The sequence below is a fragment of the Papio anubis genome, chromosome 6 (genome assembly GCF_008728515.1).
Source record: "Papio anubis isolate 15944 chromosome 6, Panubis1.0, whole genome shotgun sequence".
NCBI lineage: Eukaryota > Metazoa > Chordata > Mammalia > Primates > Cercopithecidae > Papio > Papio anubis.
In genome coordinates, this window is record NC_044981.1 from 10,982,780 (window position 1) to 10,999,379 (window position 16,600).

At 42.1% G+C, this 16,600-nt stretch overlaps 1 protein-coding gene across 4 annotated transcripts in view; it reads right to left on the bottom strand.

The window, feature by feature from the left end:
• Positions 1-16,600, bottom strand: part of ELOVL2 (ELOVL fatty acid elongase 2) — a 60,713-nt gene that overhangs the window by 15,083 nt on the left and 29,030 nt on the right. The window contains exons 1-4 of one of the 4 annotated variants that reach the window (XM_009204445.4): positions 13,277-13,619; positions 12,117-12,180; positions 6,274-6,461; positions 615-692 (exon numbers count right to left, since the gene is read on the bottom strand). In XM_009204445.4, the coding sequence (XP_009202709.1) occupies positions 615-692; positions 6,274-6,461; positions 12,117-12,180; positions 13,277-13,387 (441 nt within the window). In that variant the 5' untranslated portion in view covers positions 13,388-13,619. Of the gene's footprint in view, positions 1-614; positions 693-6,273; positions 6,462-9,066; positions 9,126-12,013; positions 12,181-13,276; positions 13,620-16,600 lie in introns of those variants that run through there. The other 3 variants (XM_017957559.3, XM_017957558.3, XM_003897054.3) reach the window with 3 other exon arrangements.

Below are 16,600 nucleotides of genomic sequence, written 5' to 3' on the forward strand. Positions count from 1 at the left end.
CCTCCCGGGTTCAAGTGATTCTCCTGGCTCAGCCTCCTGAGTAGCTGGGACTACAGGTGCCCACCACTATGCCTGGCTAATTTTTTATTTTTAGTAGAGATGGGGTTTCACTATGTTGGTGAGGCTGGTCTGGAACTCCTGACCTCTTGATCCACCTGCCTTGGCCTCCCAAAGTGCTAGGATTACAGGCATGAGCCACCATGCCCAGTGGAAACACTTTTTTTTTAGCTTTTAGTTTATGCTGTCATTGTTTCTTTTTTAAAATACAAGCAAATACAAATACACATTCATATCATTTATTGCACAAAGGGTGCTATTCTATAAACACAGTCTACAAGTTACTTTTGTTCATGTAACTATATCCTGGAGACAATTCTGTAGCAGTATAGAGCTCTTCCTCACTTCACTTTGTAGAGGCATCTGCTATGTGGATGTGCTGTGGTTTGTTCAGCTGGTCCCCTATAGAGGGACAGTTGGAAATCAGCATTTCTATTAGAACAGGAACCCCTTTCTTATCTAATTCTAGCCTCAGCCCCCTATTTAGAAGGAGAAAACCTCCTCTCCTTGTCAATGAGAACTGGTTATGGTTGGTTGATTTGCTTCTAGTGGCTCACCCGGATGTCAGCTTCCCCTGCGCTGGTAAGATCTTGACACTGTAAGTTGTAGCCTCCTTCCCAAGTGGAGAGAATGAGCTGCCAAAGAACCAAGAAAGAAAGAAAAACAAACATCAGCACAAGAATTTGGATGCAGATTGAATTTCCCATTCATGTCTCTGGCATCTATTCAGGGTTTGAGTAGGAATTTCCCAGAATTTGAGTTTGTCTCAATCCTGTCCTCAAACACCTAATATCAGGGGACTTATTTCCTGCTGTTGAACTGAAATCAATGGCTATTTCCTTAATTAATATATGTTACCTCTAACTATTTACATTGGCCAAAATAACAGATTTTCACTATCATTTGAGTCACAAAATTTTATGTAAGGAATTATCTAGTCATGTTTCTAGAAGTGAAATGTAGAATTAGCTGAAAACAACTGTGAGAGAACTACAGTAAAAATTTAATATTTTGTAATGGTTTAGATATATTTAATCATCTCAATAATTTTTAAAATATATATATTGCCATTTTACAGATATCGAAAACAGTGTTCAGTAAGGTTCTTAAACCATTTTCTTCATTGTATTTATGTTACTTGGTAATCAAACAATTTGGTGGTTAATTGATTAATGTCTGTCTTCCCCATTACTCTCAAAAACCAAAAAGCTCCAAAAAATTTATGCATCTGTTTTTGCTCATCTTTGTATCTACAGTTCCCTGCCCAGTACCTGCTACATGGTAAGTGTTCAGTAAACATTTGATGACTATACGATTTGCTCAAGATTACATGACTAGAAAGTGGTAGAAGGATGATTAGAATTCAGAATTCCTAATTCATTGTTTGGCGTACTTTCCACCTCATGAGAAAATGAGCTTTTTTATTCTTTGTTGAAAATTCTATGAAATAAGTTTTCTCCCTGTAAAAAGTTAAAATTCTAGAATATAAGGCATTTGTGATTTGGATCAGGTATTACAGGGGAAAGGCCTACGATTTAATGTTTTCTGCTGCCTTAGAGATGTATAAAATTCATATACAATATCCATTAAAATATATATACACAGCTGAGAGGGTTTGGATGTTGATTAATTAAATGTTAGAGAGATTACTAAATAACATTTAGAATGTTTTAGAACCTTTGTGAGACTTCTTCACTGTCCTAATACACCTCTCTTTCCTTCTAACAAAACCCTTTCTGTTAACATCATGCCAATTGAAGATTATCGATATAAATAAGTCCAGTGAAAGAAGAAAACCTTGGATTTTCCTGATGGGATCTATTACAAATCAGGTCATTTCCCAATATCTCCCAGGGGATTTATGCTCTTAGTCCTCAACTGGGAATCAGCGCGACTGGCTAGAGGGGACCCAGAAAGACCTTAAACTACATATGAATTTTGACGTGTTGGTGCATTTTTCAAAATAAGAAAGCTGTTTAACTTTGTGTACAAGGATTAAATGAAAGCCTCTATGGTCAGGCTGTGGTTCTGTAGTCAGGGGCTCTAATCTCTACTCTGCACATTAACAGTGCAGTTATAGAGTAACTCCTGAGTGTGGAAAGGGCAGGGCATATTCTGTTTCCCCATGACATTTCCTGTTTTAGTCAGATTTATCCGGGTTGTCCCCATTCCTGTGGCATCTCTGCAGAACTACCTGACAATTTAATAACTGAATAGACAGCCAAGCTAGAGAGGCTCTATCTGTCTCTCCCTGGACCATTCTTAATCCCCTTACTGGTGCAGGAGTCATCCAACCTATGTGTTAGAAAAGGAAAGAAGGCTGTCAAATAGGGTTAGTTGTAAGGAGGTGTGGACTAAATTACTCCAAAATATACTTAGAATCCACCAGCTTCTTCCCATCTTCACCACCTTAATCCAAGATGCTAGCATCGGTTGCCTGTAGTACTGCAATGATCTCCTAACTGGACTCTTTGCTAACATTCTTGTCAAGTCACCCTCATAGTCCATTTTCTATGTAGGAGATAAAGTGATCTATTTTAAAAGGGAGATAATAGCACTCCTATCATTAAAATCCTCCAATAGCTTTCCATGACACTTAGAGTGCAAGCCAAATTCCTTCCAAGGCCCCAATGTCATCTGCCATCTCTCCACCTCATCTTGAACCACTGATCCTCTGTCCACTGTGTCATTCAGTCTCAACTCCAATGTCACCTTCTCAGAGGCTGCCCCATCACCAGCCTCTCACTCTTTCCCACAGGGCAAAGGTTGTGTTCTAGAATCTACAGTTGAATCTGACAGTGTGTGAACTCAATACATCTTTACCGAAAGACTGTTAATAATTACTGCGGTGACTTTCTGGCTTAAGCAGACATCTGCTGACCCCTAACAAGTTAGCAAGGTTAAATCAGTCTGTCACCTGACTAGTGTCTATTAAACATACCCCCAGAGTGTCAAAGAAAGACCTTCTGCCTGCTCTGAAAGAGGTCACAGTCAAAGAGAGGAGACTGGGTGGCAATCAATGGTAGTGATTTTGAACTGAACTAAGTGATTTTACACTTATACATAGTGTAAGAGAAAGAGTGGGTAAGCAGTAGATAAAATTAGTGGTAGGCAATGGGCTCAGTGCAGATATTTTCTTCCTAGAAAGAAGACATTTACCTCGTTGTTCAAAAACTAAACGGTTGTTCTTGCTCCTGTTGATGGTGACTACTGTTCAACTAGCACTTTGTAATTCACAAAGCATTTTCACATTTACCAACTCCTACTCTGTACTAGTCCATAGGCTCTTCAAGTGTAGAAGCCGTGTCTTATCCATATACTTCAGGGCTTCATATTCAGTGCCTAGTAAAAGGTCACTATGTGCTGATTGAACAGAAGTCATTAATCCTTACAAGTCACTCAAGAGTTATATAGTATAAATATTGTATCTCTGCTTTATAGATAAGTTGCCTAAGGTTTGGAAAGCCTAAGTAACTGCTCTAAAATTACACAGAAAGTGACAAAGCTAAAACAAACTTGTGTCTTCTGACTCCATTATACCAAAGCTCCGTCCAAACAGGTACTAGAACTGCTGGTGTGGTTGGACATGCAGGCTGGCCCTTCTGCTGCAGCTGTCACTTCTTTTTTATTATTATTATTATTATTATTTTTTTTTTCTTTTACTTTAAGTTCTGGGATACATGTGCAGAATGTGCAGGTTTGTTACACAGGTATACATGTGCCTTGGTGGTTTGCTGCACCTATCAACCCTTCATCTAGGTTTTAAGCCCTACATGCATTAGGTATTTGTCCTAATGCTCTCCCTCCCCTTGCCCCCCACCCACCAACAGGCCCGGGTGTGTGATGTTCCCCTCCCTGTGTCCATGTGTTCTCATTTTTCAACTCCCACTTATGAGTGAGAACATGTGGTGTCTGGTTTTCTGTTCCTGTGTTAGTTTGCTGAGAATGATGGCTTCCAGTTTCATCTGTGTCCCTGCCAAGGACATGATCTCATTCTTTTTTATGGCTGCATAGTATTCCGTGGTGTTTATGTGCCACATTTTCTTTATCCAGTCTATCATTGATGGGCATTTGGGTTGGTTCCAAGTCTTTGCTACTGTAAATAGTATGCAGCTGTCACTTATGGAAAACAATCCAAGAGTATCTTTCCTTCTGCTATATAGAGAAACGAATCCCATAAATTACTATCTTGCTAACTCATCTAGTGAGCTAAAATTCAGCTGATAGAGAACCTAAAATAAAAATGGTCCTTTCAGTGTCAAGTAGATTAGTGAGCACCTATGTGATATAATTTTAAGAGTTGTCGGCTGGGGGTGGTGGCTCAGGCCTGTAATCCCAGCACTCTGGGAGGCCGAGGTGGATGGATCACCTGAGGTCAGGAGTTCAAGACCAGCCTAACCAACATGGTGAATCTCCATCTCTACTAAAAAAAAAAAAAAAAAAATTAGCCAGGAATGGTGGTGGGCAGCTGTAATCCCAGCTACTCGGGAGGCTGACGCAGAAGAATTGCTTGAACTCAGGAGGCGGAGGTTGCAGTGAGCTGACATTGCGCCATTGCACTCCAGCCTGGGTAACACAGCAAGACTCTGCCTCAAAAAAAAAAAAGTTGTTAGCATGGCTTTTTTTTTTTTTTTTTTTTGAGACGGAGTCTCGCTCTGTCGCCCAGGCTGGAGTGCAGTGGCCGGATCTCAGCTCACTGCAAGCTCCGCCTCCCGGGTTCATGCCATTCTCCTGCCTCAGCCTCCAGAGTAGCTGGGACTACAGGCGCCCGCCACCTCGCCCGGCTAGTTTTTTGTATTTTTTAGTAGAGACGGGGTTTCACCGGGTTAGCCAGGATGGTCTCGATCTCCTGACCTTGTGATCCGCCCGTCTCGGCCTCCCAAAGTGCAGGGATTACAGGCTTGAGCCACCGCGCCCGGCCAGCATGGCTTTTTTGACTCCAAAATTCCATCTCCTATACTGACTGATGCCTAAAATTCCATTATGAGAGCTTCATTCCAGTCATTTATAGTAATACTAATAGTTATTAAGAATGGTACATATTAGAATAAAGCATAGAATAAACTTGCAAGAGAACCTTCATTTTAAGGCAAGGATTTATTTTCTTTTAGAATTCAAGATCATCAGAAAGGCAGCTAGCTATATTTGTGCCATTATCTGCCACTTATAGCTTGTATGAGTAATTTTATACAAGCTATAAAATCCCTAAAAAATTTTGTTTTCATTCTCTTTGTCTCTCTTTTTTTCTTTCTTTCTTTTTTTTTTTTTTTTTTTTTGCTACAGCAAGTTATTTAACACTTTTCGATTTCCCCTTCTATTACATTAAAATAACTTTTGGTTATACAGACGGGGCACTCATCCTTGTTCCTTCTCCTGTAAAATGACCTTGTTCGGTGCTTCACAGAAGAATTTGGAGCGCAGGATGTAACAAGGGCCACCAGAGCTGAGCTGAAACATCAGTGTTCCAAAGACATATGGACTATTCTTTAAGGGAATATATATATTGGCATTTCAGTAAAACTAACTGCATATGATGTTTAAGTTCATTTTTAAAATATTCTGTTAATCACTGTCTATTCTCAGGCAAATTATGAAACTTTTCTAAAGCCTCAGTATCCTCATCTGTAAAAGGAGAAAACTGTAACATGGTCTGTAAAGGCCCATTTGATCTACATTGTGATTCTAAATTAGACTAGAGACTAAAGAAATAGGTCTAGGCCAGGCGTGGTGGCTCACACCTGTAATCCCAGCACCTTGGGAGGCCGAGGCAGGAGGATCACCTGAGATCAGGAGTTCAAGACCAGCCTGGGCAACATGGTGAAACCCTGTCTGTACTAAAATTACAAAAATTAGCTGGGCATGGTGGTGAGTACCTGTAATCCCAGCTATTCAGGAGGCTGAGCCATGAGAATCGCTTGAACCCAGGAGGCAGAGGTTGCAGTGAGCTGAGATTGTGCCATTGCCCTCCAGCCTGGATGACAGAGCAAGACTCTGTCTCAAAAAAAAAAAAAAAGGTCTAAATTGGGATACGAAAGATTCAAGTTATAAACAAGGACTTCCAGAATTTTCAGAAAGAATAATATCAAATGCTGGAATAAGTTCTTTAGGACTTAAAGTATTGATAGCAACCTTGCATAGTTCTGCCAGGCTAGATATGATTGTTTCTATTGATAAAAACTGCTAGTTACTGGACTTCAGCTTTGGCTAAACACTTACCTCTGCCAGCATGTATGCGGAGAGAAGTGTGATTCCGAGATTATACAAGGTGAGGATACCCCTGAGAGAAAGAGCAGGTCTGTTCTTCATATACTTGTTACCCAGCCATATTGAGAGCAGATATATGACAGTAAGAAAAAAGGTAGGAAGGTAAGAGTCCAACATGAACCACCCTCTGACTCGAGAATCTGAAAAGAAACACATACAGTGAGGATCCTGAGGAATGACGCTCCCGTTCAGTCATCAGTATTGTCACATACGTTGCATTTGTACACACCAGCACAACAGGGAGCAACCCCATACAGCATGAGGTAGGCTGGCCTGGGGTTAGAGTTCAGGGGAAGAGGAAGCCCGTGGGGGCTGAATTGGTAAAGGTTTCATGGAGCAAACAGGGCTTAGGCTGAACACGGAATGAAAGGGACAAGAAGTAAAGGTTTGAAGTGACAGTTCATGATGCCTATTTTGGAACAGTTACTGCCATTTGTTTACTCTAAATTAATAGGAAGTACTATTATGCAATTTTATGGATGGAAAAAACAGCTCAGAAAACTTTAGTAACTTTCAAAAGGCTACGTCATAGTCAGCAGCAGAGTCAGAATTTGAACCAGTCACATTTGCCTCCCAGCCCATGACACCTTGCAGCTGTCCTCCCATGGAGATCAGAGCAGTCAGAGGAAAGAAGGCATATTGATACCGTATCCTAATTCCTAAAGCCCACACAGCTCCGAATTTGCCTAGGATCAGTAATGGAATGGGTTGAGAGTTCAGCTGATTCAGAGAAAGCAATAGGATGACAGTGCAGCAAGTCTGGAGGCTGCAGACAGCAGAGGCAAAGCCTGGGAGCTGTGATTCAGAACTGAGGACCCAGATCTGGCCATGGGACTGGACATTTACACAGCAGGGAGGCAAGCAGCTGAATACATCAGGGCCCCTTACACTGGAGAGTGAATATTTAAAAGCCTAAGTGAAACCCACATGCTAGAGCTACAATATAATTAGTAACACCTGAAAATCATTGTACACACAAAATGATTTTTGTTCTCTATTCTGCTCTTTGTATTTGTTTAAATAAAGAAAATGGTTTGGCTGAGAATTATAAAAATTGCATGCTGCTTTTAACCTCTACAAATGGAGTTGTAGTGAGCTGGTTTCACCAACAGGCAATGGCCTTTTCTTGAATTTTTTGTTTTCTAAGTCCCTCTTTCTGGTATGTCCTACCCTGTATACCCCAGCCTCTTGTTAAACCACCCACCCTACAGACAGTACCATTTCTACAAGGAAAGTGCCTTCTCAAGCTCCTACTGTCCCGTCACTTATTTTATAAATATCTCCCACTGGTGATAGAGATAAAAAGGAAGCTCTTCTCAGCATTCATGTGACTAACAGATACCACCTTTCATACAGTAGGCTTGCAATCGCCTGCCGTTAAGTCTGTACTGTGCATCACTTCCTAATGTCCATCTCCATATCTGAGTCCTACTCATCTTTTAATGCCCAGATGAAGGTCCTGACTTCTGAAGGGAGACATTTCCTACTGTGTTTTCGTATCTACAGCTCCTTATATGCATAGCAAGATACTTATTCTCATTTTGTAATTCACAAATTATGGCTACGATACTGTTACTATAACATTTACTGAGCACTTATTCTGTGCCAGGCACTATTCTGAAGCTTTTTACATGTACTAACTTATGTGATTCTCAAAGCAATCCTATTATATAGGCGATGATATCATCCCAGTTTACCCTTAAGAAAAATTGAGCTGTAGAGGCCTAAAAAAGTGAAATTACTTGCACTAAACTGCTACGCTACTTCTTGTTATGGTGTTGGATTGGATTGTGTCCCCCACAAAGATGCCTTCAAGTCCTAACTCCTGATATCTGTGAATGTGACATTATTTGAAAATAGAGACTTTGCAGATCTAATCTAGCTAAGATGAGGTTATACTGGATTAGGCTGGGCCCTAGGCCAATGACTAGTGTAAGGAGAGGTCTGGATACAAGGACAAAAGAGGAGAAGGCCATGTGAAAATGGAGGCAGAGATTGGAGTGATGCATCTACAAGCTAAGGAACACCAGAGATTGCCACCAACAACCAGAAACTAGGGGGAGTCATGGTACAGACTCTTCCCTAGAACTTCAGAGGGAACAAGGCTCTGCTGACACCTTGATTTCAGATTGCTGGCCTCCAGAACTGTGAAAGAATACATTTCTGCTATTTAAGCCACCTAGTTTGTGGTACTTTTTATAGCAGCCTAGGAAACAAACACACATGGTTTAGTATTTAATTGATTTCCAGTAGTTTCAGATGTGCTGGCTTTACCTCCCCAACTACAGTATATGCTCCAGGAGACAGCTACTAGGTCTTATATCTCTACTCTGTCTGACTCATACCCACTTAGTGCTGAGTTAAGAGGAAACATTCATTAAATGCACGTCCATTGGCACATTGAGTCAAGCACGTACTGCAAACTAACACAGCACCTGACGTTTTTGTTTTCTTTTGTCACAGTGCTGTAAATGTTTGCTACAGTTGTTAAGGATAATCATAGTTGTTTTAGCCAAAAGATGGGAACAAATGCTTGTAATAAACTTTCTTTTCTTTGGGACTTGAGAAATGTTAGCTCTTCCTCTGAGTCAGTATTCGCACAGAACAGTACCCCTTGATGGTACTAACATGGTGTGGGCAAAATCAGAAGAGGCTAGGAGACACCGAGAGGTTTATTAGGTGATGTGCCAGTCAGCATCAGCGTGTGAGACTTTTAGGAAGAAAAAAGGATTCTTGATGGCTTACATGCTGGACACCTTGTCACTGTGGAGCTCATCTGATTCCACTCTCAACTGTCAATTTTACAATCTCCTTGCTACAAAGGAAAATTCCATAAAATGACCAATGCAGAGTAAACAACTGTAATCCTTTCCTCAATTGATCCCACATCCACATAATTCCAGATCACGCCAATCTTACTGGCAGCAAAGCTCAGTGAACTTGGCACAGACAGGTCAGTGTTTTAACTGTCTAGTCGAAGTGTCAAATAGAAAACCACTGTCACCAACAAATCATAGTTCCTCCTGGACCTTGCATGCCTAAGAGAGAGGGTCCCGGGTCCTGCATGCCTAAGAGAGAGGGCCCTGGGTCCTGCATGCCTAAGGGAGAGGGTCCCGGGTCCTGCATACCTAAGGGAGGGGGCCCCGGGTCCTGTATGCCTAAGGGAGAGGGTCCTGGGTCCTGCATGCCTAAGGGAGGGGGCCCAGGGTCTTGCATGCCTAAGGGAGGGGGTCCCGGGTCCTGCATGCCTAAGGGAGAGCACCCAGGGTCTTGCATGCCTAAGGGAGGGGGCCCAGGGTCCTGCATGCCTAAGCTAGAGTACCCCCGGGTCCTGCGTGCCTAAGGGAGGGGGGCCCCGGGTCCTGCATGCCTAAGAGGGAGGGCCCTGGGTCCTGCATGCCTAAGGGAGAGCACCCAGGGTCCTGCATGCCTAAGGGAGAGGGTCCCGGGTCCTGCATGCCTAAGCTAGAGTACCCCCGGGTCCTGCGTGCCTAAGGGAGGGGGCCCCAGGTCCTGCATGCCTAACTAAGGGAGAGGGCCCAGGGTCTTGCATGCCTAAGGGAGGGGGGCCCTGGGTCCTGCATGCCTAAGGGAGGGGGCCCCCGGGTCCTGCATGCCTAAGGGAGAGGGCCCCCGGGTCCTGCATGCCTGAGGGAGAGGGTCATGCCCTCTACACTGAGCTGTTCTCCTTTCTACCCACTAGACCTGTAAGGGAGAGAACATAGTAAAAGTAAGTTAGAAGATAAAGATATTCTGCCCTGCCTACCGCACAGAGTCATCAGGAGGATAAAATGGAAAAAGCAAAAAAAAAAAACTATGTGAAAGGATTTTTTTTCAAAGCTGTATAGAATCAGTATCATCATATTAAAACTATATAGTCATTTATTTAAAAAGTTAATAGAGCCCATGGAGAAAATGGAGAATGGCCTAAATACTCTCCAAGTGATTGTTTATAGATCTTGAGAAACAGGAAAACCTCCTCATTCCCTGCTCTCTCCTCCAATAGGGCTGAGGAAATAACTTGTAGAGAACTAAGGACTTTCCACAGTTCTGTGAGCCAGTAAGACTCAAGTAAAATGAAATCTTCTGTCTAGAATTCATTCATTTATTTGGAAAATATACAGTGCTGAATATGTTCCCAGAACTGTAATAAACCCTGGAGATAAATGGTGAGTAAAACGGCCAGGGTTCCTGCCCTCATGGGAGAAATCGCTGTTAGTAACCATGAAGTATCTGAAGGTAGTAAACAAGGGTTGAAACAGAGAATGATGAGGGACCACAGCAGACCCCTGTGGATGCCGGAGACTGCAGACACTACCAAACCCTGTGTGTACCATGCTTTTTCCTGTACATATATACCTATGGAAAAGTTTATAAATTAGGCATAGTAAGAGAATAATTATAATATACTATAATAAAAGTTATATGAATATGGTCATCTGTCTATCTGAAAATATCTTACTGTATTGTGCTCACCTATTTTTGGACCATGGTTGACCACGGGTAACTGGAACTGCAGAAAGCAAAACTGCTGCTAAGGGCGGACTACTATACCTTAGAGAGGCAAAGCCCAACTGAAAAGGCAATGTTTAAGCTGACACCTCAAGTGTAACAGGAACTGACTCATCTGGAGGGAGGGGTAGGAGATCCTAGGGAGGAATTCCAGGCTCAAGGAATAGCACGTAGAAGAATTTTACGTATTTGCAGAATTAAAAGATGGCTTGAGTAGCTGTATGAAAGCCAGTGAGGACGACGGATACTGACTGAGTTGGAGAGATTGCTGGGGTTAGACAGCCCAAGGGTGCGCAGTCCATGATAAGAAGTTTGGTTTTTACCTGAGAGCAGTGGGATGACATTGATGAGTTTTAAGCTACAGTACCATGCAATATGACTTAGGTCTTTAGAATATCATTCCAGCTGACACTGAATAAATGACTGGAAGGGGGCAAGAGTGGAAGAGGGGAGACCTGTTAGGAGGCCACTGCAGTAGAGTAAGTGACTGGTGATGAAGGAAGGATGGAGAGATGTCTAAGCTCATCCTACCTGCAGGCTCTAGGCAGAGAAAGTGTACACATCTTTTTTTTTTTTTTGAGACAGAGTCTCGCTCTGTTGCCCAGGCTGCAGTATAGTGGTGTGATCTTAGCTCACTGCAACCTCTACCTTCCGGGTTCAAGCGATTCTCCTGCCTCACCCTCCTGAGTAGCTAGGATTACAGGCAAAAGCCACTACGCCTGGCTAATTTTTGTATTTTTAGTAGAGACGGGGTTTCACCATGTTGGTCAGGCTGGTCTTGAACTCCTGGCCTCATGATCTACCCACCTCAGCCTCCCAAAGTGCTGGGATTACAGGTGTGAGCCTCCACACCCAGCCAGCACACACATCTTTAAAGGGAATTTATCAAGGCATCTAAGGGCAGAAATGTCACGTGTAACTATGCATGTGAGGAAGGTAGAAGATGAATGGGTGGTGGAGAGGGAACAAGAAAGCAGCATAGTTTAGAAGGAAAGTTACAACCCGGCTTTGTAGCCAGACAGACACTGGAGGAAAGCATTGCATTTCATTCTGTCTCTGCTTCCTGCTCCCAGAACTTCTTTAATCCCAGGAGAGGTTGAGCAGGAGGAGAAATGGGATCTTCTGGACATTCTGGAAGGATATCAAAGTTAAGGAAGTTAAGTTTCTAAATATTAAGTACCTTACTATTTCCAAGACCCCAGAAATAACATAATCCCTTTCTATAAGTAAATGGTGTTCTTGCTGTGTTCCTTCCACATTAAGTTCTCAAGTAGTTCACTGACCTCGCGGTCCAAACATATTGTCCAAAAAAGCATTGATTTCATCATCAAAGGCCTTTAGATGCTCCTAAAAAGAGAAAGAAAAATGATTTAAGTGGTTTTTTCTTTTTTTTGAAACTGTCAAAACAAGTCACTACCAACAACATATAATTGCCAGACTCTCCAAGGGTCCCAGCTTCAAGGACTTTTGACTGTAAAGACTTAAGGAAAGAGGACCAGTAAATGCATCCTTGCCTTTCACAAGCCTGTAAAGATTTGGAAAGAAACAATTCCTCTTATTTCCTTAGGCAAGAGGAGTCCTGGAGAACAGGCTTGGTGCATTTAAACATTGAAGGGTTGGCTGGGCGCCATGGCTCACACTTGTAATCCCGGCACTTTGGGAGGCTGAGGTGGGTGGATCGCGAGTTCAGGAGATCGAGGCCACCCTGGCTAACATGGTGAAATCCCGTCTCTACTAAAAATACAAAAAAAAATTAGCCGTGCGTGGTGGTGGGCACCTGTAGTCCCAGCTACTCAGGAGGCTAAGGCAGGAGAATGGCGTGAACCCGGGAGGCGGAGCTTGCAGTGAGCCGAGATCGCACCACTGCACTCCAGCCTGGGCAACAGAGGGAGACTCTGTCTCAAAAAAAAAAAAAAAAACATTGAAGGGTTATTGACCTAAATTCCATTTACCTCTAAAATGCTTATAGGCAAAGCTGTTCCATAAGCAACTTCCCTTGTTATAATTAACAGTTGTGGGTAGGCAATAGAGAACGTCCATTTCCACAAAATATATTAATAAATCCAGTTTTTAAATGAAAATTCAGGCTGAATTGTATTTCGAAAAACTGAATCAAAAACTTTAAATAGGACTTGTTTTTCACGTAAGGGAAACTGAGCATTACAGCTATTTTTTCTATTTATGTTTTGGTTGTTTTCAAACTGTTTCTTACACATTATATACAATATTACAATATAAAGTAATCTATTTTATATTACTGTAAATAGTGCCACTTGGGTATACCAGATTAATTATTGTCACTTTCACCGGATTCAGGTGGGAGCTGGAATACTGCCAGCTTGGTCTGCTCTCACACTGCTCAAATCCCCGTTCAGGTGTTTCCCAGCCCCGCCACAAAGGTCTGCAGCACCTCCTCAAGCAACCAGAGAAGTCAGAACATTACCAGTGTTTCCAGGAAAGGGATCTCTGCTGGGGATGTGGGGCCGGCGGGTTGGTCCCTGACTGTGTGTGAGCTGAGCAGGACAGCCTCGGGAAGTTGATACGGGGCACGCATTAGATTCAGCTCACTCTCCAAAAAAGGTGTAAGTGCCAAAACAGATGATTAATTTGCTGGCATCTGAAAAGAGGAGCTGCATGTTTGGTGCCTGGCACATATCACTTGGACCAATTCCTTATTTGTGACTCTGATCCTGAGAGAAATTTCAAGGAAACGTATGTCTTCAGGAACTTCAGAAAGCTTGGGAAAGAGAATGAAGATTAAAGACTAACATTTACTGGCACCTACTATTGCTGGCCAGCATATTAGGAACTTTATTTTCATTATTTCAGAATATCTTTATAAAAAATATCTGGGCTAAACCAAGCCTGAAAATTTTTAAACAGTATGTTCATCTTTGTTTCCATGCAGGGCATCTCAGGAGGCCCCCAGATGTGACAAAGGTCAGTTATCTGAGATCTCAGTGTGACAGAATATGATCTGTGTTGCTTTAGAATGGGGGCAGATCTGACCAGACGCCTCTCAGTCTTGAGCAAAGAATGTTAACCTCACAAATGTACTCACCATCATAAATGCCAATGAAATCTTTCTTCCATTGCTGCACCCACAAACAAATGTTTAAACTGTTTCAGCTTGTTTGCTAAGGTTCAAAATCCATTTTCCAACATTTGTAGAGCTAAGAAAACTCTAAAGGTCACAAAGCCCCTATTATTTCTATATTGCAAAAATTTAGTCACCGTGGAAGAAGGGCAGAAACAAAAGTAAAACAAGAGAAGACATGGAGAACAGAAAGGGAAAGAGATGAATAAAAAGAGGCATTCCATTCCTTCATTCATTAATTTATTGATTCATTAACCAATTATTTGAGGATTTTATATACTAGTACTGTTAAATGCTGAAAAATAAAGTCAAATGAGATGTGGTCCTTATCTTCACAGAGTTTTTAGTTGAGAGAGAGTAATACACAAATAAATAAAAAATTACAGTACCAGTGTCTTCAGTATTACAAGAAATGTGCTATAATGGATAGAGAAACATACTTTGATTTATATCTCTTAAAAAGTAAAAGCTTCTTGGAAGAGATAAGGCTGTGGCTGAATTTTGAAAGACTGGAGACATTTTCCAGATGGAGAAGGAAAGAAAGAACACATCAGAAAGAAAGATTAACACAGATAAAACACATTGAGGCATGACTCCCTTGGGAAATATTTTTATGGCCAGGGTCTCTAGTGAACTATCTGACAGGCAGAACCACATCCAATGCTGGGAAAATCGAAAACCTGATAAAAATTCTCTATTTCTGGGTTACTTAATATAGTTAGTAAGGAAGTAGTCTAAAAAGGCAATGATGAGATGAGGTGATGTCAGGGGAACAAACCGAGGTTTACACTGGAATAGTAAAACATAGCATAAGCGCAGAGAGGTTTGCAGTATTAGTCAACTGGGGTGAAATTAGGAAGGCTAACCAGGCAGAGCTTGGGCCAGGAAGTCCTAGCTGCACACTAGATTCTATGTGTAAATGTCAAGTATGCTGGACAATGTCTGAAGATTAACACCAACTTAGGAGCAGAGAAAAAGCAGCAAACTCCATGCATTTCATTGACACATTTTTGAAGAGCATTCATGTATATAACACTTTGTCATATATATGAAGGAAAAAGAGACAAAGTAGTTGACTGAAAAGTTTATGCACAAATTGGGAAAGTGAGACACAGAAAGTCAAACAGCAAAAACCGAGAGGAGGGGGACACAGAACTGCCACATGACAGAAGATACAGGCATGAGGACGCAGGATGGGTTTTTCAGGACGGTTAGAATTGGGTGGATTAGAAGAAGGGAACAGTATAGCCCTCAGACTTGAGTGAGAGGCACTGGCCTAAGCTCCATGCTTTCAAGGCCCCCTTCTGGTCATCCTTTGGCCACATCCCTCCACAAAGCAAAAATAAAAAGAAAATAAAACAAATAAAAATCCTTCAAGTCAAGAGATCATGCCTCCCTATGGCCACAACTTCCCCTCTCCAGATGACATTCCAAGTTCCCCAGGCCACAGAATTCTCTGCCAAATAACCCTGGATCCACTTCCAGAACAACTCCGTGTCCTTACAAGAAAGCTTGTGTTCAATGACTTGGAATTCAATTTGTGGCTGTGTACAGCAAATATAAGAAGAATGGCAAGACTGGTAGCAAGGAGAGCCTTATTTAATTGTGGACCCCTGATTACTTACCATAGTTGGTAGGAATGTAAAATGGTACAACCACTTTGCAAAACAGTTCAACATAAACACACACCTACCATATGATCCAGTTTTCCACCCCCAGGTATTCACTCAAGAGAAAAGAAAGCATATTCCCATGCAAAGACTTGAACGCAAATATTCATAGCAATTTTATTTGCAATTGCTAAAAAGGAGAAACTCCCAAATGTCTATCAACAGGTGACAAATTGTGTATAGCCATACAGTAAATACTACTCAGCAATATAAAGGAATGAACAATTGACGTACACACAACATGGATGGATCTTAAAATTATTCTGCATGAAAAAAGTTACACAAAGATTACATACTATATGTTTCCATTTATATGAAATTCTAGAAAATATAACTTATAGTGACAGAGAGCAGATCAGTGGTTGCCTGGGGACTGCAGAAGAAGAGACCAGAAGAGCCTTCAAAATGAGGGCTAAATAAGGACATACTCACATATGCCTAAGTGAGAGAATCTGGAACCAGCAGAACTGCACTTAGTATGCTAAAGATGCTCTTCATGCCAAAGGGAAATGACTCCATATGGAAAGTAGAATTTGCAGAAAAGACTCAAGAGCACCAAAAATTGATCTATATATTTGAAGAGCAATATTCTGAGCACCCTACAGCAAACTGGCCTCCCCCACCTCATCACACCACTGTTACTGCCAGCAGCACCAGCACCACCTCTAACGCCACGTCCATCGCCACCACCAGGAATCAGTGTGGCCTAATACCCAGGGATGCCCTGGACCTGTCCCTTCTATTGGCAATAAATACACCACTTGGAGGTACTAGGGATCCATGTAAGGCAGTCTCACTGGACTGACTTCTCTTCTTTGTTTGTTTGTTTTTTGTTTTTTTGAGACAGAGTCTTGCTTTGTCGCCCAGGCTGGAGCAGTGGCGCTATCTTGGATCACTGCAAGCTCCGCCTCCTGGGTTCACACCATTCTCCTGCCTCAGCCTCCTGAGTAGCTGGGACCACAGGTGCCCAGCACCACACCCAGCTAATTTTTTGTATTTT